The sequence below is a fragment of the Balaenoptera musculus genome, chromosome 5, assembly GCF_009873245.2.
Source record: "Balaenoptera musculus isolate JJ_BM4_2016_0621 chromosome 5, mBalMus1.pri.v3, whole genome shotgun sequence".
NCBI classification, from domain to species: domain Eukaryota; kingdom Metazoa; phylum Chordata; class Mammalia; order Artiodactyla; family Balaenopteridae; genus Balaenoptera; species Balaenoptera musculus.
This window is the reverse complement of record NC_045789.1, coordinates 118579201-118601759: the sequence shown is the minus strand read 5'-3', so window position 1 is coordinate 118601759 and position 22559 is coordinate 118579201. Positions and strand designations below refer to the sequence as shown.

General features: G+C 35.2%; 2 protein-coding genes across 5 annotated transcripts in view; one reads left to right on the top strand and one right to left on the bottom strand.

Moving 5' to 3' along the window:
• Positions 1-22559, bottom strand: part of USP53 (ubiquitin specific peptidase 53) — a 72166-nt gene that overhangs the window by 4666 nt on the left and 44941 nt on the right. For all 4 annotated transcript variants that reach the window (XM_036852973.1, XM_036852971.1, XM_036852972.1 and 1 more), the window contains 6 exons: positions 17742-17904; positions 17094-17246; positions 15604-15750; positions 13909-14647; positions 12746-12822; positions 277-373 (listed from right to left, as the gene is read on the bottom strand). In XM_036852973.1, the coding sequence (XP_036708868.1) occupies positions 277-373; positions 12746-12822; positions 13909-14647; positions 15604-15750; positions 17094-17246; positions 17742-17904 (1376 nt within the window). The remainder of the gene's footprint in view (positions 1-276; positions 374-12745; positions 12823-13908; positions 14648-15603; positions 15751-17093; positions 17247-17741; positions 17905-22559) is intronic.
• Positions 19217-21063, top strand: LOC118895617 (ornithine decarboxylase-like). Its single transcript, XM_036852975.1, is given in 2 exon segments — positions 19217-19705; positions 19708-21063. Coding segments are annotated over 2 exon segments (1299 nt in total). The 5' UTR covers positions 19217-19459; the 3' UTR covers positions 20761-21063.

The following is a 22559-nucleotide window of genomic DNA, read 5'->3' as shown; positions in this document are numbered from 1 at the left end:
CAATTTTTGCACTGACTCGGGAGGGGGGGGGGTGTGGTTCACGTGGTAATGCGAGCAATGGGGAGAGGCAGATGAATCTTTGCTCACTTGGCCGCCACTCACCTCCTGCTGTGCGGCCCGGTTCCAGTATCAGTCTGCAGCCCGGGGCTTGGGGACCCCTGCTCTAGACCCATTGCTTTCAGAGTAGTGATAGGTAGTATGCCTTTCTGATAAAGAGTTCCTATAATACATGCATTTAATTTAAAACATTTTAGTACTACAAATAGCTAGGATTACCTTTTTATCAAAGGATTCTTTATTTGTAGATGTGATTCTGGGTGGGACTCATAAGATTTATAGGCTACTTCCAGGTTCTTGAGTTCTTTTCTAAACCCTGAAGAAGGGAATGAGAAAAAATTATTTACGTGATCTTTTAGAATTTACTCCCTCTATACTTCTCCATAATTTACAAAAGATTTTCTATAATCAGGTAATTCTCTTCCAAATTAACAGATGAAAACTAATTCTTCAAGCCTCAGCTCAAATAATACCTCTTTCCTGAACCCTTTATACAAAATCAATGGCTCTTTCCTCAATTTATTATCTCTTGAAAATGTCAGCAATCCCTGAAAAGTGTTATTCTAGATGGGTCGTGTGGAGCTGTGCTTCCGTTTACTCTTTACTGATAAAATGGTGGGAAAATCCTACATTTGGAGACAGATGGCTTGAGTTGAAGTTTGGATTCACAGCTTATTGGTTGGTAACTTTATATTCCTAAAACCAACTTTACAAACTTATACCACCTTACAGTCTAGGTTTCTGCCTTTACGTAATGAGATGCCGATATCTATTTTACCAACCTCACAAATATTAGGAACATCAACTGAATTAAAATGGGTGGGAGGGTATTATGATAACATAAAATGTTATCCCACCACTAACTAGCTTCCATTTATTGACTGCTTACTCAAGTTGTAAGAAACTGATAATAATTATTTCATTTAATCTTTACAATTGAACACCTTTTTACTTGAAAAGACAATGAACGAACTTCAGTTATTCAGACTTGGGTATTTGGCAGAAATTTTCTTGAAAATAAAAGAAGTGAACCTGCCACTTCGAATAAAACAACTGGCAGTATTTATTGCCAATGATAACATTTAACCTTTTAGATGAAAGTAAGAGTTTTGGAAAACTTGTATTTACCACCATGAGTTTTGTAGTTTTCCAATAATTATAAAGACTTCCGATAGTATCTGTGATGATATTTTAAAATGTGTTCTTTAAAAATATATATACAGAGAGAAATGGGATTTGCCTGGCAGTCCAGTGGTTAAGATTCCGCACTCCCACTTCAGGGGGCATGGGTTTGATCCCTGGTTTGGGAACTAAGATCCCGCGTGCGGCATGACACAGCCAAAAAAAAAAAAAAAAAAAGATATATAAAGAAATGTATCCGGATAAGGGACCTGGAAGACAGAATGGTGGCATTCACTGCTACAGAACAGAATAAAGAAAAAAGAATGAAAAGAAATGAAGACAGCCTAAGAGGTCTCTGAGACAACATTAAATGCAATAACATTCGCATTATACGGGTCCCAGAAGGAGAAGAGAGAGAGAAAGGACCCGAGAAAATATTTGAAGAGATTATAGTCGAAAACTTCCCTAACATGGGAAAGGAAATAGCCACCCAAGTCCAGGAAGCACAGAGAGTCCCATACAGGATAAACCTAAGGAGAAACACGCCGAGACACACAGTAATCAAACTGGCAAAAATTAAAGACAAAGAAAAACTACTGAACGCAGCAAGGGAAAAACGACAAATAACATACAAGGGAACTCCCATAAGGTTAACAGCTGATTTCTCAGCAGAAACTCTACAAGCCAGAAGGGAGTGGCATGATATACTTAAAGTGATGAAAGGGAAGAATCTACAACCAAGATTACTCTACCTGGCAAGGATCTCATTCAGATTCAATGGAGAAATCAAAAGCTTTACAGACAAGCAAAAGCTAAGAGAATTCAGCACCACCAAACCAGCTCTACAACAAATGCTAAAGGAACTTCTCTAAGTGGGAAACACAAGAGAAGAAAAGGACCTACGAAAACAAACCCAAAACAATTAAGAAAATGGTCACAAGAACATATATATCAATAATTATCTTAAACGTGAATGGATTAAATGCTCCAACCAAAAGACACAGGCTTGCTGAATGGATACAAAAACAAGACCCATATATATGCAGTTTGGGAAGTCCTAGCCACAGCAATCAGAGAAGAAAAAGAAATAAAAGGAATACAAATTGGAAAAGAAGAAGTAAAACTGTCACTGTTTGCAGATGACATGATACTATACATAGAGAATCCTAAAGATGCCACCAGAAAACTACTAGAGCTAATCAATGAATTTGGTAAAGTTGCAGGATACAAAATTAATCCAAGGAAATCTCTTGCATTCCTATACAGTAATGATGAAAAATCTGAAAGAGAAATTAAGGAAACACTCCCATTTACCACTGCAAAAAAAAGAATAAAATACCTAGGAATAAACCTACCTAGGGAGACAAAAGACCTGTATGCAGAAAACTATAAGACACTGATGAAAGAAATTAAAGATGATACCAACAGATGGAGAGATATACCATGTTCTTGGACTGGAAGAATCAATATTGTGAAAATGACTACACTACCCAAAGCAATCTACAGATACAATGCAATCCCTATCAAATTACCAATGGCATTTTTTATGGAACTAGAACAAAAAATCTTAAAATTTGTATGGAGACACAAAAGACCCCGAATAGCCAAAGCAGTCTTGAGGGAAAAAAACGGAGCTGGAGGAATCAGACTCCCTGACTTCAGACTATACTACAAAGCTACAGTAATCAAGACAATATGGTACTGGAACAAAAACAGAAACATAGATCAATGGAACAAGATAGAAAGCCCAGGGATAAACCCACGCACCTATGGTCAACTAATCTATGACAAAGGAGGCAAGGATATACAATGGAGAAAAGACAGTCTCTTCAATAAGTGGTGCTGGGAAAACTGGACAGCTACATCTAAAAGAATGAAATTAGAACACTCCCTAACACCATACACAAAAATAAATTCAAAATGTATTAGAGACCTAAATGTAAGACCAGACACTATAAAACTCTTAGAGGAAAACATAGGAAGAACACTCTTTGACATGAATCACAGCAAGAACTTTTTTGATCCACCTCCTAGAGTAATGGTAATAAAAACAAAAATAAACGCATGGGACCTAATGAAACTTAAAAGCTTTTGCACAGCAAAGGAAACCATAAACAAGATGAAAAGACAACCCTCAGAATGGGAGAAAATGTTTGCAAACGAATTAACGGACAAAGGATTAATCTCCAAAATATGTGAACAGCTCATGCAGCTCAATATTAAAGAAACAAACAACCCAATCCAAAAATGGGCAGAAGACCTAAATAGACATTTCTCCAAAGAAGACATACAGATGGCCAAGAAGCACATGAAAAGATGCTCAACATCACTAATTATTAGAGAAATGCAAACAAAAACTACAATGAGGTGTCACCTCACACCAGTCAGAATGGGCATCATCAGAAAATCTACAAACAACAAATGCTGGAGAGGGTGTGGAGAAAAGGGAACCCTCTTGCACTGCTGGTGGGAATGTAAATTGATACAGCCACTATGGAGAACAGTATGGAGGTTCCTTAAAAAACTAAAAATAGAATTACCATATGATCCAGCAATCCCACTACTGGGCATATACCCAGAGAAAACCATAATTCAAAAAGACACATGCACCCCAATGTTCATTGCAGCACTATTTACAATAGCCAGGTCATGGAAGCAACCTAAATGCCCAATGACAGCCGAATGGATAAAGAAGATGTGGTACATATATACAATGGAATATTACTCCGCCATAAAAAGGAACGAAATTGAGTCATTTGTTGAGACGTGGATGGATCTAGAGAGTGTCATACAGAGTGAAGTAAGTCAGAAAGAGAAAAACAAATATCGTATATTAACACATGTATGTGGAACCTAGAAAAATGGTGCAGATGAACTGGTTTGCAGGGCAGAAGTGGAGACACAGATGTAGAGAACAAATGTATGGACACCAAGGGGGGAAACCGGTGTGGGGGTGGGGATGGTGGTGTGCTGAATTGGGCGATTGGGATTGACATGTATACACTGATGTGTATAAAACTGATGACTAATAAGAACCTGCTGTATAAAAAAATAAATAAAATAAAATTCAAATGTTCAAAAAAAAATCAGTTTGAAACAAGAAGCATTGTAGGTATAAAGTTATCAAAAAAAATAAAATAAAATAAATGTATCAACATTTGGAAGACTTGCATAATTTAGCAAACCAATATTTTCCAAATGAGGATACATGGATGTTTCAAAATCATGTGTGAGTAAAGGATTTATTCATTCTTTAAATGAATAAATAAAATATTTAAGATTTTCAGTTTTAATGCCTAATACAGCAAATCTTAATAGATATAGCAACAAAAGCTATTTGAGGTCCTCAATACCTTTTGAAAACAACTGTTCCAGTTGATTGCAAATAGGTGTCTTTTTAAAATCTGAGTCACAACTATTCTGTAAAACTTCCCTTTTTATAACCAAGGAATTGAGACTTAGGGAAAAGAAGTGACCTAACCAATGCCATATAGGTGGTTCAGTGGCAACACTCAAGCAAACCCAGGATTAACTGCAAAGCCAGTGCTCTTTCTACTACCTGCAGGCTCTCTTTCACGTATGCCTAAAACACAAGGTCATTATACAGAATCTCCTTCTGATGAAATTAGGCCATTAGTATGAACATCAAATAACAGGATATACTTTAACGTGCTGATGCCCACAGAAGATACCAAAATATATGGCATTAGCTTGAATATTCAATTCATCGCCTATACTTCTGTACAATTCCAGTAAATTTTTCTGTATTTTCCCTTATGTTTAGTTGACCTTTTCATCATGTTAATTTATTTCAGTTTCCTCTCATTCTCATGCTTCTAGTCTACTGTACACCAAATCTGTGAACTGAAGATTGTAAAGAAAACAAAATCAAGTTATTAAAAAAGCAACTTTTATTTTTTAAACAATAACAGATAACTTTATCTTAGATGCCTTTTTATCTCTAAATTGATGTTCTAGGTACATTTTTTAAAACTACCCTGTCACTCGAAATTCAACTGGAACCTATAGTTGATCATAACATCTAAATATTACCTTATTTTAAAAATCTATATTGGTTATTATATGGCTCTGTGAGTAAAATCTTAGAAGGAATTTCCAAGGAAGAGTAATGTAATATACATGAGAAATTAATACCCTATATGCCATATTGCTCACACAGTAAATGGCAGCTCCCAATAAAAATGAAAAACACACTGTTTTTTCTTCTTTTAAATCACCCCCACACCGTCCACCATATTCCCAACTCACTGATCCAGGACAAAGTAAGTATAAACTGAGACAAATTCTTCTTACCTTCCCCTCTGCCAACCTATTTCTACATCTACCAAGTGCCATACTAATAAAGTCTCAAAAATAAAAGGCATGAATTGGGCGATTGGGATTGACATGTATACACTAATGTGTATAAAATTGTTGACTAATAAGAACCTGCAGTATAAAAATAAAACAAACAAAATAAAAACAACTAATACTAAACTTTCTTTGGGTTATTTGTATGGAAATATGTTAATATAAATGTTTCAGACATTACATGAAATTTCTAAAATTCTTAAATGTTCTGGTATAATGTTATAAGTCATAATTCTAGTTATTACTTTAAAATATGTATCTCAGAAATAACTAAATTTCCTTGTCAATTGCATTATTATGAACTTTCATCAAATCTTTAACTGTGGTCATTTTTAAGTCTTTTGTCATTTACAGACAGTTCTGGGTGTACTCTGATGCTTTTGAAAAATGTTCCTATAAAAGGGTTTCATCTTCAAGGAATTCATGGAAAAGACTCTGACAAGTACAGGTTTCTGGTCACTGACTATACTGCTGAACTGAATGAATAAGCATTTTCAGAACTCTAATGGAAAACTGATGAATTCATAAAAGTGCTAACAAAAGATCAAGATGAAAAAAAAATTAATTACATGGGACTGAGTGAACTGATGAGGATGATTATAATTTGTGTGGCTTTCTGTTTGAATAAAAAATAAATAAATAAAATAAAAGGCAATATAATATATCACAGAGAGTCTTATGACCCTGTAACCTTGACACACTGCCTGAGGCTCAAAAACTAAGCCTCCCTCTTAAGTGAAGTACGTCAGACAGAGAAAAACAAATATCATATGATATCACTTATATGTGGAATCTAAAAAAATGACACAAATGAACTTATTTACAAAACAGACAGACTCACAGACATAGAAAACAAACTTATGGTTGCCAAAGGGGAAAGCAGAGGGTGGGGGAGGGAAGTAAATTAAAGAGTTTGGGATTAACATACACACACTACTATACGTGAAATAGATAAACAACGGGGACCTGCTGTACAGCACAGGGAACTCTACTCAGTATCTTGTAATAACTTATAATGGAAAAGAAGCTGGAAAAGAATAGATATATATATACACATGTATAACTGAATCGCTTTGCTGTACCCCTGAAACTAACACATTATAAATTAATTATACTTCAATTTTAAAAATGGTTGTTAAAAAAAAAAAAACTAAGCCTCTGACGGCTACTTTACGACTAAAAAAAAAAAAGTAATATCAGAAAGAATCTTGATTATTTTTCAACCTTTAAAGTCTGAAAAATTTGTAAGTTAAAGTTACATTATAATTTCCCACCCACTGCGATTTTAACTTTGGAATGTTTATTTACTTTTTAACTTATCCATAACTTCAAGTTTAATATTCACAAATACAAAAAAAAGTAAATACTTAATTCTTAAAGATTTCTTTACTTTTATTAAAGTATCCACGCAATGGGCAGCAGGAGGCAGCAGAGGTTTTATAAATATGTTTGAAATTTTAATATCACTATGGCAGGCATTCAACCAAGTGGTTTGACTTCAGAATTCCAACTAACTTAAAAATAGATGTGTTATTTTTCTTTTCTGCTGACATAGACATCCATGTGTCTTTACTGGGAATTTTGGTTTCAGGTTCTTTGCAAATGTAAGATAGTCAGATTTTAACACTTGGCACAGAAAATACTTCAACATCAAGGCAAGAAGCTTTAATTAATAATGCTAATTTTGGTACTGTATACAAAAAACCTAAAGCCCAATAGTCAAGAAATCAAAATACATATACTTAATCCGAAAAGGTGACCTAGATTTAAAACAGACTTACATAGCAAGAAAACCAAACTGCTAGTCTAGACACTGTAATCCTCATTCTTGTTGTATAGGAAGATTTCAGACTATGATAATAATACTGCAATTACAAAGTCTAAACATTCAAGAGCAATAACCTAATCAATGACCTGATTTACTATAAAAAGAGAGTTAAGCAAAATTTGAATACTTTAGGAAAAAAATCACAAAACTTTAACTATATAAATATTTCTGGCTAAATTTACTACATGCCAAGAGGAACAGAGAGATACTTTAATATGTAATAATCTACCCTATCAGATACTAAATTTGGGGATGATACAAAATAAAAGGGCAAGAGTCAGTAACTTCTTTCCTCACTGGGATTATAATTTAAAGAAAGAGAAAATAATGCTATTTTGCTACAAATTAAATTTCAATACTGAAAGTTTATGGTTTTAAAAAACATATAAACCTTTGGTGGTGCTGGGCCACAGCAACTGCCTCTCAATGGTCTATGAAACTCTTAGAGAAAATAAATTTAGTATGCACAGAAACAAAACCAACTGTTAAAAGTACCTGATTCTTCAGATATACTTTCTAAATGAATATACTCTGGAGTTTGCAAAAAACACCTTAGATGAAATAAACTTATGTATACGAATAAACTCTTCCAATAAAATTTTTTTCATTTACTAATTTTAGGACTTAACAACATTAAGGGTAGTATATTTCACTTAACATAATGGAGGTACAGATTTTTTTACAATAAGAATTAAGGGAATTAACAGATTTTTCTGACCACTGATTAACTTCTTTCACTCTTCCTTGTCATTTGCAAGATCAAGATTCTCATCTTGAACTAAAACCCTGACTTCTATGATTAACTGAGATTAAGCCAAGTATTACAGACCCCAAAGTAAATGGCAAAAGTTTTTTGAAAGACCTAGTAATTCCTCTGTGATTTGTTATTTACAATCTATAAATATCCTAACACGTATTTATTTCAGTAGATAACCTTACTCCATAGAGAAAAGGGTCCATTAGGTATGAACTCCTTCAACTGACTCATCTAACACAATACACACTGAATGGTACCGACACTCACCTTTATCTCTCCCATTACAGAAAAACTACTACTCCCTTAATTCAAAGCCTTCCTTGTTCCATTCTCACTCTACCTCCAGAGATCTTATTCCATTAATTACTGTTCTGTTCTATTCTTATCTTCACACCTTTCTCATCCTCTGTACATCATTAGTTCCTTACCCTCTGTAACATAAATGCAAAACTAAGCTCTTGGTTTCATTTTTCTCCTTTAGGTAGGGCTTCTTTACTATTCACAGCAAGGGTTTTTGACAGACATGTGCATTTATTTACTTCTCTTATTTACTTTTTATTCTACTGTAACCTTTTTTCAAAAAACTTTTAATAATTTCAAAAAGTTCAGAGAAGTTGAAAGATATACCTACCTGCATATCCTTTACTCAGATTCACCTATTATTAACATTTTACTCCACTTTTTCTAAACCATTTGGGAGTAAGTTACAAACATCATGGCCCTTTACTTCTAAACACTTCAGTTCTACCTCAGTCTTGCTTCTATTCTAATGTTCCTTCTATTCTAATGTTCCTCTAATACTGCTTTTACTAGGTCACTAAGGACTTACTAATTGCTAAACCAAACTTGGACTTTTTAATCCTTATTCTGCTTAATCTGGGATCACTTTTCTTTTTGAAGCTCTCCATTTTCCCAGTTTCTGTGTGGTAACTCCCTCTCCTGTATTTTCTCATACTTTCCAGCTACTCCTCACTCTTTTCCAAAGTTGCTCCTTCTCTCTACTCTTAGCTCATCTCTTTTAGTCAGCAAACCCCATGTTTCTTCCTTTGTCTATTTTTTTTCCCTGAAATCTCCCATTTTCCTGCATGATGTTGTCTACCGCATTCAATTCCCATATATGTTGATGGCTACCAATACATAATCTTTCCTGCATTCCAGACATTCGTTCCTAACTAATCTACTTACCTAGATGACAAACCAAACAAATCCAAAAATACATTTGCCATCCTCTCTCACCCCCAAAATTTGTCCCTTCTTCCTATATTCCTCCATTTGGTAAATGGTGAATCCACTTATGTAAGACCCAAATACAGCCACCCCCAGCTTTCTCCTTTTCCCCCACTGTGCACATCTGTCACAGAAAGTGACTCCACTGTCCACACATTCTTATAATCTCTCAAATCTTCTTTCTTGACATTGATACTGCCTTAGTTTATACCCTCATCTTTTCTCTCCTAGGCTATTAAAGTATTCATCTAAATAATTTTTCTCCCACTGCTCCAAATTCACCCCCTACACTGCCACCAAAGAGTCCTTTCTAAATGCAAACTGGAGTACGCTACTCTCCTTGTCCTTAGGTGCCTTTCCATTTACTTTTTAGGATTTAAAAATAGCATAAAAGTTTCATCATGCTTTGGCTTCTCTCTATCCTCTAACCATCATCTCACAATTTCCATGTAGGCATTCCAGCCTTGCATATAACAAACTAGCTGTATTCTTCCAATATGTGATAGTTTCTCCTGACCATGTGCTTTTGAACATGTCATTTCTTCTGTTTTGAATGTAATTTAAGGCATCTGACATTCTCCCCATTAGTGACCCATTTTTAAAAGAGGAGCTAAAATAATCTAAGTGGCATTGTGGAATTTTGACAATGTTCCCAAATAATTAGCTTTAGGCAGTGTAGGTATGTTTGTCTGCAGCAGAATCCATAAATATAACAGGCTATATAGTATCTCTATCAATGAAAAACTATCAGTGAGATAATTACAATGGCATTGTTATAGATTTTAAGTTCTCTACCATCACATAAACTTGTACAGACTAATACTGAAAGCTGACTTAAATGTCAAACAAAATATGAAAATAAAAAAATTTCTAAGGTTTCTTAACTTTGTAAAAGTCTTTTACCTATGGATAGAAAGTGATTCTTCAGGTCAATAATGTAAGTGTACCCCCATTTTATAATTAAGAAGTAGGAGAAATCCAAGAAAATCATACCAAACCACAAAAAATTAAACTGTGCCTTACTGAAAAAAAGGAAAAAATCCACGCAGGGCCAGTTCTTAGCTTGGAAAAAAAATTCCTATACCCACTTTAACATGTTCTCAGTCAAAGACTAGGGGAGGGAAATACACATACAGATACCATAAGGCATGAACATTAATAAAGTTTCCCTAAGCAAACACTAGCTTAAAGAACTATGGTAGGCTTTGAAGTTTATTAAATAAGAAATAATTTTAATGTAATGCAATTTATGTAGTTAAATAAAACGTGGGGTACATAAAACCACAACAAGATACCACTTCACACCCATTAGGATGGCAATTCTCCAAAAAAACACCCCAGAAAATAACAAGTACTGGTGAGGATGTGAAGAACTTGGAACCTCTGCACTGCTGGTGGAAATGTAAAATAGTGCAGCTGCCGTGGAAAACAGAATGGTGGTTCCTCAAAAAACTAAACAGAGAATTGCCACAGGATCCAGCAATTGTGCTTCTGGGTATATACTCAAAAGAACTGAAAGCAGGGATTTCAGATATTTGTACACTAATATACATAGGGGCATTATATACAATAGCCAAAAGGTAGAAACAACCCAAATGTCCATCAACAGATGAATGAATAAACAAAATGTGTTACATCATATAATGTAATATTATTCAGCCTTAAAAGGAATGAAATTCTGATACATGGATGAACACTGAAGACGTTGTGCTAAGTGAAATAAGCCAGTCTCAAAAAGACAAATACTGCATGATTTCACTTATATGAGGTACCTAGAGTAGTCAAATTCAAAGAGACAGAAAGTAGAACGGAGGTTGCAGGGGCCACGGGAGGGGGAAATGGGGAGTTGTTTAAAGGGTACAGTTTCATTTGAGATGAAAGAATTATGGAGATAGATGGTAGTGATGGTGGCAAAACAATGCGCATGTACTTAATATCAGACAATTGTAACTTTAAAATGGTTAGAATGACAAATTCTGTGGTCTGTATTTTACCACAATAAAAAAAAATTAGTTTTAATTGGCTACATACATACTATTTCATATTAAGTGGGGAAACCCAGAATAAAGCTATTATAGCAATGCACTCCTAACCATCGAAATTTCTATGACCTTGTGTTTTTATTAATATCAGGAAGCAAGCATCATTTTATAAAGAGCACTGAACTTGCAGTTATTGTTCAGTTTTTACTGACTTCTGCTGTTGATTTCTGGCCAGCCTTTTACTGTTTCCTGTAATACGTGGTTACCAGACTTTTATCAGATTTTTTAAACAGGCGAGACATTTTATATGGGAAAGGAAGGTTATTTCCTTAATATAAGTGTTTCCTTCTGATATTATACCATTTGATGAAAACAAAATAATTAAACATTTAATCATATTCAATATCTGCAACGTAAAAAATAATCTCCACAAAAGCCTTAAGGATGATAAAGACTAAAAACAAACTTTAAAATGTGTTCTTCATGGCTGTTTTTTATCGTGAAAAATTATAGCCCTTCTAATCCTCTGAATTCTAAAATTTGAAGACAATGACTTTGACTCCAACCTCAATAATCCCCTTGCTCATCATTTTCCTTGTTCCCTGTTCCCCAAATTCTTCAGGTATAACCTCTGAGTAACAATGCCGAATTCTGTATACAAACATCTAATTTTCTTTGCTTCTGGGCTGCAATGTGTTGCTAACAAATCACCTATAATAATGTCACACCATTACATATTTATTGTTTCCAAAGTGAACTTTTCTAGCAGGCTGTTTATCAATTTTTCTATCTGTCCTTAATGCCTGTGGTAGACATTAGGACTGTTCATACATATTGCAGTGCACCAGCAAACTACCCTTTTCCATCCTCTTTGAAATTAGGCCTGGCTGTTAAGACTTGCCTTGGCCAGTCAGATGTGAGTGGAAGCACATTTATCACTTCTGGGTTGAAAGTTTTAAGAGCTTACACGTGATTCTCTATGTTGTGTCCCCTTCAATCTCATCTCCCTCCAGTCCTGCAATGATCAGAGAAGTACTGGTAGAGATGGAGTCCCATTAGCCTCAGGCCCTGAGTGATTACTAGGAAGAGACTTCATGCTGACATTCACAGGACACGTGCTGTGAGCAAGAAACAATCTTGTACTAAGACACGGAGATTTTCAAGTTGTTACCACTGCACAGCCCAGAACCTAGCCTAGCTTGACTGACACACTTCTCCTTTTTCCTATTCCCTGAAGTAGCTATTCCCATCTTTTAAGACTTCAAGCATAAACTCTCTCAGCTTCCATCCTCATTACTCATAAACTTACCAGTAACAGGACTGTCCTTAGCTTCTTTACTCGTAATACCATGATTTATTCTTTACTGCTACTATGATAATATATTTAAATAAAATTTTTACCTTCCAAGCAGTTTTTGCTCTGTTGGGAGGTATAGTTCATACGATCTATGTTTAGATTGCTTGTCTTAATCTGGTTGCTAGAAAATAGAATAAAACACACACCAAACACATCAGCTATAATGGATTATTATTTAGTTTACCCTAAGAAAAAGAAAGGAAATAACATTTGTTAAACAATTATTACATACCATGTGCTGTTCTAGGGGATTAATGTACATTATTAATTTACATCACACAACAATACTTAAAAGGAGTTATTATCCTCATTTCACAATAGGAGATTAAGGCTGTGAAAGTCAAATTAATTTGCGCAATAATTAAAATCCAAGCCTATCTGATTACAAAGTTCTGATCTTTCTAATACTCTAGGCTACCCCTTTCGAAGAAGTATTATGAAATTACCCTGCGAAGTAAAAAAGCTTCCCAAGTCTTTATTACAGTGATTATTTCGGTAAAACATGAGCGGTCGCTTTTTGCAAATCTGGCTTTTCAATAATGAATGTAATAAAACACGAGCTAACATCAAATTAAGATGTTTTAGATCGATTAAGAGCAGAAATAGTGGCTAAATTGACCTAAGTGGCGGACATGTTTTAGAGGTTACACAGAGAAGTGCAAATAGACTGCTAACAGTAATATAATAAATGATTTCAGAATTAATTAAGAATTAAGTGAACATAAACTTAGTTATTTGGCTGTATTCTTTAATACTTGCTAAAGGAAAAATATCTCTTTCATGGAACTGGGTTGTGACAGAAGAAAATAACCCCAGTTCTGAGCTACAGATGTTAGAAATGGGATAATGAACATTGAACATTCAACTAGGTTGAAGAATTAAACAATTAGCTTAATGACTGAGATACACTAATTTAAATCTATGGTTTAAAACCTGTAGTACATATACATCAATAGTTTTTAGTGGCAACAATGATAATGTATTTTACTTTCTAAATTTCCCCAAAATAAACAGTTGTTATTTTGGAATCAAGAAATAACTATTAAAAATAGAAACTTGATATATCAAATAACCTGCAATATCCCAGGTTACTCTGAGCTCAAGCTCTTTCCTTTTCATTTAACTGACCCCAACCTTTGAAAGTTACTTCAAATAACTAAAAAGAGAGAATGGTGGGGGGAAATCATTCATATAACTTGTGTATTACCTGAAGGATGCGGTTTCTTTAACACCACTGATATCCATCACTGTACCGTTTCCATCAATAACAGGTGAGTCCAAATTAGCAGAGCCATTACTGATATGATCACTGCTTTCATATCCAGACTCTGTCCTTTGCATCTGCCAGTTGTCACCATGAACTTTAGTTTCTTTGAGGGCTTTATTTTTCTCTGCTCCTTTTCCATTAAATTCAAGGGAACTCCTGCTTCCTGTTTCCTGCTTCATTTCATCTTCATATATAGTCATTAAACATTTTTGCTTTGGATTCTCTTTTGGACAACTGTTAAAACTCTGATCTTTGCTACATTTAGATTTGTTACTAATATTTGATTTATGTCTTGGACTATGTTGCCTTTTTTCACTTTCATTAAAAATACTATCGACATTTAATGTTTCTCTCATAGGTTTCCAACCTCGGTTTCGGCTTTTAGTGCTGCCATTACAGCTGTTTCCTTTATCCCTAGAATCTTGGCTACTGTCTGTATCATATCCAGTACCACTGTCACTCTTAAATTTGCCAGTTATTTTCTCTCCTGAAGCAAGAATCTGGGATTTACTTGAACTTAATGTTTGTGCAGAAGCTCGACTCTGATGGGCAATTCGGTCATGCTTACACGGTCCTTTTCCTTGACTAGGATATAGATGTGGATTCCCATATTGTCTAAAGCCATTTGGGGCAGGAGGTGATCCAGACTTGAAATGTGGAAGGTCTTCATCAACCAAATCTTTAAAAATAAATATGCAAATAAAGATACAAATGAACTACTCTTCAGAGCCACTTTTTAGTCACAAGCCAAATACCTTGTTTGAGAAGAAATGTTAAACAGTAATAAGTAAATCATAACATAAATGGTTATATAATGATTTTAAAAAATGATCTCTAAAGTAGATCATAAGATAATTAAAGCAATTAAAAAAAACTATTCTATCTCATTCATAATTAATAAAAACCATAAAAATAAAAATATTTCCCACCTATTATATTGGTAAAGATTTAAAATTTATTAAACCAATTGCTGCTGGAAACAGAATCTAATCACTGTTGGTGGGAGTGCAGACTGTCAAGTATTTTAGGAGGACAACTGTGCCACACCTACCAAAGTTGAAAATAAATAAACATAACCTAAACCCAGCAATTATTCTGAAAGAATTTTATGCTAATGGCTGTATGCAAAAAGTACCTGTGAAAGGATTTCACTGCAGCAAGAATCTTAAATCAAGTTCTAAAGTCTAGCAATATCAGTTAACTTATGCTATGTCCATAAAGAGAAGAGCGTAAAACCATAAAAAGTAAGACATGCTCATAATGAACTGGAAACTATTAACAGTGGAACAGAGTGAAGGTCAAGGGTTGCAGGAAAAGAAGTTCTTTTCACTTAATTTTATAACCTTCCTTATTATTTGAATGTACCATATGGATGAATTGAATTTATAGTTAAAAGTAAAGTTGAAACATAAAAAACACAAGTATTCCAGGCTAGAACTGAATAAGAACTAGGAAAACTTTATATTTATAGGTTTAATAGGTATATTAAAGAAATCACACTGATACATAATATCTAAATAAATATATATAATATATAAAGAAATTATATTAAATTGTATTAAATTATAAAACTTAGCTTTAAAATAAGATTTTAGCTGCCCCTTTTCCAATGAATGCTGTAAGTTCTTAAGTTACCTCTATGTCTGCCCAAATCTTTTCTTTGTCCCCTTTCCAAATCTTTCCTTTGTGAGGAAAGTAAGTTTTTCTGTTCAATGGCTTTTAGAGCACATTCTCTGGAAATGTCTTTTATTTTTTCCCTTTGATCATTGTGACTTGACTTAACTGTAAAAGAAACCATTCTTTAATAATGATACAGATCATTTTTCAAATTGCTCAATAAAAGTACAAACTGAACTATATTAAAATTTAAGATGCTATATATTGACAAAATACAGATTAAACTATACAATGAAATCATTTTTATGCTTAACTAAAAACTCAATGTGATTTATGCTGACACTAGAGATGCAAGCTGTGTTTTAAAACTTCATGTATAGCTCTACAGCGAATGTAAAGGAAAATAAGAGAACTTTTCTTGAAATAATGAGAGCTAAAGGTAACTGAGTGGTTCGTATGTGTCAGGCACTATTCTAAGTGTCTAAACTCATTTATCAATACTTCTCTGAGGTGGGTACAATTACTATCTTCATTTTGGATTCGGAAACAGAGGCACAGAGAAGTTAAGAACTCGCCCAAGTTCACATAGCTTGTACATGTAGAACCAGGATTATTAACACAAATTGCCTGGCTCCAGTGTTTGTGTTCTTAAACACATACACAGTTTCTAGTGAAAGTAGCTATCTTTGAAAAATAGACAATGGCTTAATCTAAGAGTATCAATAATACATAAAATGGAAAAAGTTCCATTAAGAACTTCTAAAAGCATTTATCGTAAATGGTAATTGTTAATTCTGAATCTTATCACCCTTGATTAAATGGGTTACTTTTAGGGTTAGACATTATTTCATTAATATATTTAAAAGTTCCTTACAATATCATCCTCAACGTCCACCTGATTAGAGTTTTGCATATTTCTAAACCATAACTGTACATCATGCTGTGACTGTTTCATGTTGGACCCTAATCACAGATCTTGGATTGTGAAAATTAAAGTTGTGGAATGATAATAACAAGAGAGAGTTGAATAAAAATGAGGTTAAAAATAAACTACAACTATAGTAACTTCAAACTTCTGTTGCATTCACTAATACTACATTTAATTTTGGCATATGAGCCGAATTATTAACTAAATGTTTTTCCTCTACAAGTTAACAATTAACTCCTTGAAGAAAGGCCATATCACAGCTTTCTCTGGTGACAGTCCAGGTTGCCTCCACCCTACTATGTACAGCCTTGAGTGCATGGAGAAACTCAAACACTAGTTGCGTCAAACTGTTCAAATAAAACTATAGGTCTCGGAGAAATGCTTAAGTCAAAATACAAAATTTTGTTTCTACTTTTTATTTTCTCTTCATGGCCAAGGAAAGCTAGTTAAGGACTCTCCTCTTGGTCCTTAACAAGAATTACAGATTCAGTAAGTGAAGAAAGATGGAAGCTTAACTATGAAGAGAGGGGGAAGCTTAACTATTCAAGGACAATGTAAAAATGACAATTTAAATACATACCTGTTCCTCTACTGCCACTTGTTTGAATGTGGCTCCGATTAAATGATGAAATACTATCTGCTTGAAATTTTTGATTTTCTCTCTGTTTTGTCTGATCACCAAATCCATTTTCTTTTGAATTCTCCGACTTATGAATTGAGGGCTTTTCACATCCTTAAAAAGACCAACAAAAATGTATAATCCCCTTCCTCCTCTCCACCAGCAGAAGAGAAATTTGAATCATCTTTTCAGACATTTTTAATAATATAGAGAAAATTACTTAAAAACTTAGAGGACTGACATCTTTTAAGGACTTCTACATGCTTTGTAAGGCATTCAAAAATGGCCTCGCTGCTTTGGACTTTTCCAGTGTACTAACTCACTTTAAATCTCAATATTTACTGCTAGTAAGAGCTACCAGCCAAGTATCCCCTCCTGTGTTTGTGTGACCATAGTCGTGGGTGGCTGCTGAAGGTGCTTCTGAGGCCACAGATGAGGAAAGGTTTCTTTATAAAGACTAACTCTAAGTATTAGAATTTTCCTGAACTCCACTTTACTGAAACTAAATTTTGAGATTATCCTCAACATTCATTTCATATTCAGTATATTAGTATTCCTAGTGTGATTGTGATAACAGAAAAACACTAAAAAGAACTTTTAAACAATTACCTGTATTTTCTGCAACGGATTTATGATGTGACCAGTTGATGATCTGCTTGAGCGCATCTTCAGTGGAAACTGCTGTGCCATCTGGGTTTGCATAAAACAAAAGCAGTGGTTGGAAGTGGCATCGGATACACTTGGAGACCACATCTTTCCATCTAGTTCCAACCTTAAAAAATTACAAATGAATAGAAACAAAACAAAACCTTGTAATCAATGTGTTACATGAAAAGGCAGAGACTGAATTACTTTGTATATTAAAAAATTTTAAGGACACTCAGATACTAGCAGTTCAACTGTTCATCATACTATATGATTAATTTTATTTTATTTAGTAACTAGTCTAGATAAAAATCATATAAACATCATTGAAAAACTGATGGGCAAGATTGTACACTTTCTATATCAAGATCTAGATTATCAAATTTTTAAAGGCTTTGTTCATACATGTTGATTGACTTTTGACAAAAACTTCAAGCAATTTAATGGGGAAATATAAGAGTCTATTCAACAAATGGTGCTGGAACAACTGGATGGCCGTATGAAAAAATGAACTTTGACACCATTCCACTAAAAGCACAAAAATTAACTCAGAACGAGTCTTAAAAAACCTATAAAGCTTATAGAAGAAAACAAAAGAGAAAATTTTAACAAACTTGGGGAAGGTAAAAATTTCTTAGATAGGACATCAAACAAATCACAGAAGAAAAAATTATAAAATGGGCTTCACCAAAATGAATTAATAAGTTCTGCTCTTTGAAAGACACCATTAAGAAAATGGAGGAAAATAATAAAAAAGCCACAGACATCTAATAAAGAACTGGTGAGCAGAATAAAGAATTACTATAGCTCATTAATAAGATAATCCAATTTGAAAAATGTACAACACATCTGGACACTTCACCAAAAAAGACATAAGAATGGCCAATAAGCACATGAAAAGGTACTCAAAACATTATTAATCATAAGGGAAATGCAAATTAAAACCACCGTGAGCTAACATTATACATTCACTAGAAGGGCTAACGTTAGGATGACTACCAGCGTGGAGTGCTGCTAAAAATGTGGAGCAACTGGAACTCCCAGTACACTGCTGGCAGGAATGTAAATTGTACAATTGCTCTGGAGGTCAATTTGCCAGTTCCTTGTAAAGTTTAACATACACTTACTGTACAACCCAGAAATTCCACTTCTGGGTATTATCTGAGTGTAATAGAAAATAATATGTTCACACAAAGACTGTTCATACCTCAAAAGGTAAATGGATAAATTGTTACACAGTCATAAAATGTAACACAACAATAAAAATGAAGCACTGATACACACAACATGAATGAGTATTAAAAGATATTATGCCCGTCAGTCCCTTTAGGCTCCGCCGCCGCTCCGCCCCTCTGCCAGAGCTCCGGCGCCACCTCAGGCCAGCGGTTCTCCGCGGGAGGGAGCGAGGCGGGTGACGGGGGCGGCGGGGACCCCGGCGGGGCGGCCGGCGGTCCTGCTCGCTCGGCAGCAGCGGCGTCTCGTCTCCATGGGGTCTGCCCGCGGCGCCCGTGCGCTCTAAGGTGGACAGCAGGTTGTGCGTTGTCAGAATATTTCCACTGCTGCACCGAGGGCACACGCATCTTCAGTGGGACTTGGAATTCCTGGAGAATTGCCTTTGTGAAGAGCTGGCATAATTTCTTTAAATTTCATCTCTTAGCTTCCCATAAAGATATCAAGAAACCATGAACAACTTTAGTAATGAAGAGTTTGACTGCCATTTCTCGGATGAAGGCTTTACTGCCAAGGACATTCTGGACCAAAAAATTAATGAAGTTTCTTCTTCTCACGATAAGGATGCCTTCTATCTTGCGGACCTGGGAGACATTCTAAAGAAACATCCGGGATGGTTTAAAGCTCTTCCTCGGGACACCCCCTTTTATGTACTCAAATGCAGTAACAGCAGAACCATAGTGAACCCTATGGCAGCAGAACCCTAGCTGCCATAGGGACAGGATTTGACTGTGCCAGCAACACTGAAATCCAGTTGGCGCAGAGTCTCGGGGTGCCTCCTGAGAGGATTTTCTATGCAAATCCTTATAAACAAGTGTCTCAGATTAAATACATTGCCAATAATGGAGTCCAGACGATGACTTCTGATAGTGAAGTTGAGTTGATGAAAGTTGCCAGGGCACATCCAAAGGCCAAGTTGGTTTTGCGGATTGCCACGGATGATTCCAAAGCAGTCTATAGCCTCAGTGTCAAATTTGGTGCCACACTCAAAACCAGCAGGCTTCTTCTGGAACGGGCGAAAGAGCTAGCTATTGATGTCATTGGTGTCAGCTTCCACGTGGGAAGTGGTTCTACTGATCCAGGGACCTTCATGCAGTCCATCTCTGATGCCCGCTGTGTCACCAGTGTAATCAACCCAGCGTTGGACAAGTATTTTCCATTAGACTCTGGAGTGAGAATCATGGCTGAGCCAGGAAGATACTATGTTGCATCAGCTTTCATGCTAGCAATTAATATCATTGCCAAAAAACTCATATTAAAGGAACAGACAGGCTCTGATGATGAAGATGAGTTGAGTGAACAGACATTTATGTATTAAGTGAATGATGGAGTATATGGATCATTCAACTGCATCCTCTTCGATCATGCACACGTAAAGCCTCTTCTGCAGAAGAGACCCAAACCAGATAAGAAGTATTATTCATGTAGCATCTGGGGACCGACCTGTGATGGCCTGGATCGCACTGTTGAACACTGTAACTTGCCCAAGATGCATGTGGGTGATTGGATGTTCTTTGAAAACATGGGTGCTTACACTGTCGCTGCTGCTTCTACTTTCAGTGGATTCCAGAGACTGACCATCTACTATGTGACGTCAGGGCCAACATGGCAACTGATGCAGCAAATCCAGAACCACGACTTCCCACTCGGAGTAGAGGAGCAGGATGTTGGCACTCTGCCTGTGTCCTGTGCTTGGGAGAGTGGAATGAAACAGCACCCAGAAGCCTGTGCTTCAGCTCGTATTAATGTGTAGATACCATTCTTGTAGCTGTTAACTGTGAGTTTAGCTTGATTTAAGGGTTTGGGGGGGACCATTTAACTTAATTTCTGCCAGTTTTGAGATGTCTATGTGAATAGGGTTGGCACAGATGCAATGATGTGTAAGACTAAGTGATTGGGTCACACTTATCTGTGTTCCTATGGAAACTATTTGAATATTTGTTTTACATGGATTTTTACTGACTTTTCAAACATGCTACTAAAGTGTGCCCCTCAACTGCTGAGCAAGCATTTGTAGCTTGTGCATTGGCAGAATGGGCCAGAAGCTTAGTGTTGTGACCTGTTTTAAAATAAAGTATCTTGAAATAAAAAAAAAAAAAAAAGATATTATGCCTAGCAAAGGAAGCCAAACACAGAGAATGTCTACTGTAAGAGACCATTCACATAAACTGTAGAATGAGATCAATGATTTCCTGGGACCCAGGGTTGGGGACAGTAAAGGGACGTGACAGGATTTTCTGGAGTGATGAAAATGTTCTATACAATGATTGTGGAGGTTACACAGGCATGTATACAGTTATCAAAATCCAAACTATACACTTAGAATGGGTGTATTTTAATGTTTGTAAATTATACCTCTATAAAGTTCATTTAAAAACAAAACAAAACCAATGAAACAAAAAACAAAGCATTCTAGAATATTAGCTTTTTATTAGAGAAGGAATGGGTCTTTAAAAAAATTTCTGAGGAGTTTGTTCAAATTACACATTTTTAGCTGTTTACCTTCTTTACCTGGGATTCTGAGATACCTGAAGAACTAGAGTAGTTTGAAAACAAAACAAATCTGAAACTCAGAGAGTGACTACCCAGTTCTTCCTTCAAATTTTGACAATTTAAACTATGAGGATGCAAAATAGGAGTGCCAAAATGTTGCTGCATACTTACTCAAGATGGAACTTCTTAATAAACTGCCATATCAAAGTACTAATTCAAGCAAAGTGTGGACTTTAGAATATGAATTTCCAAATTTTTTCACTGACTTTATTGAGTATAATTTAATAAAATAAAACCATCCAATTACACTGTACAAGTCAGTGAGTTCTGATAAATGTCTACAATCATGTAACCCTCACTTCCAAAACTTTCCCTGTACCCCTTTGCAATGCCTGGCAACCAATGGTCTACTCTGTCACTTTGTTTTTTCCTTTTCTAGAATTTCATATAAGTGGAATCATATTATTTAGCTGTTTGTGTCTCACTTCTTTCATTTAGCGCAATGCTTTTGATATTTTTCTACATTGTTGCATGTATCACTAGTTCATTCCTTTTTATTGCTGATTATTATATTCCATTGTATGGTTGTACAACTTCTTTATTCACCTGATGATAGACGTTTGAGTTGTTTCCAGTTTTGGTTACTATGAGTAAAACTACTATGAACATTGAAGTACAAATTATGTATGGATACATGCTTTCATAGGAGTGGAATTGCTAGGTTGTATGATAAGTATATGTTTAAATTTATAAGAAACTGACAAACTGTTTTCTAAAGTGATTGTTCAATTTTCTGTTTCCATCAGCCTCACGAGAGTCCTTGCCAGCTCTTGGTATGGTCAGTCTTTTTAATTTTAGGCATTCTAATAGGTGAGTAATGCAATCTCATTGTGAATCAAATTTGTACTTCCTTTGTGCCTAATGATGTACTGAATATCATTTCAAGGGCCATTCATATATCTTCTTTGGTGAACTGTCCAAATCTTTTGCCCACTTTTAACTGATTTGTCTTTTTATTATTGAGTTTAAGAGTTCTTGGGCTTCCCTGGTGGCGCAGTG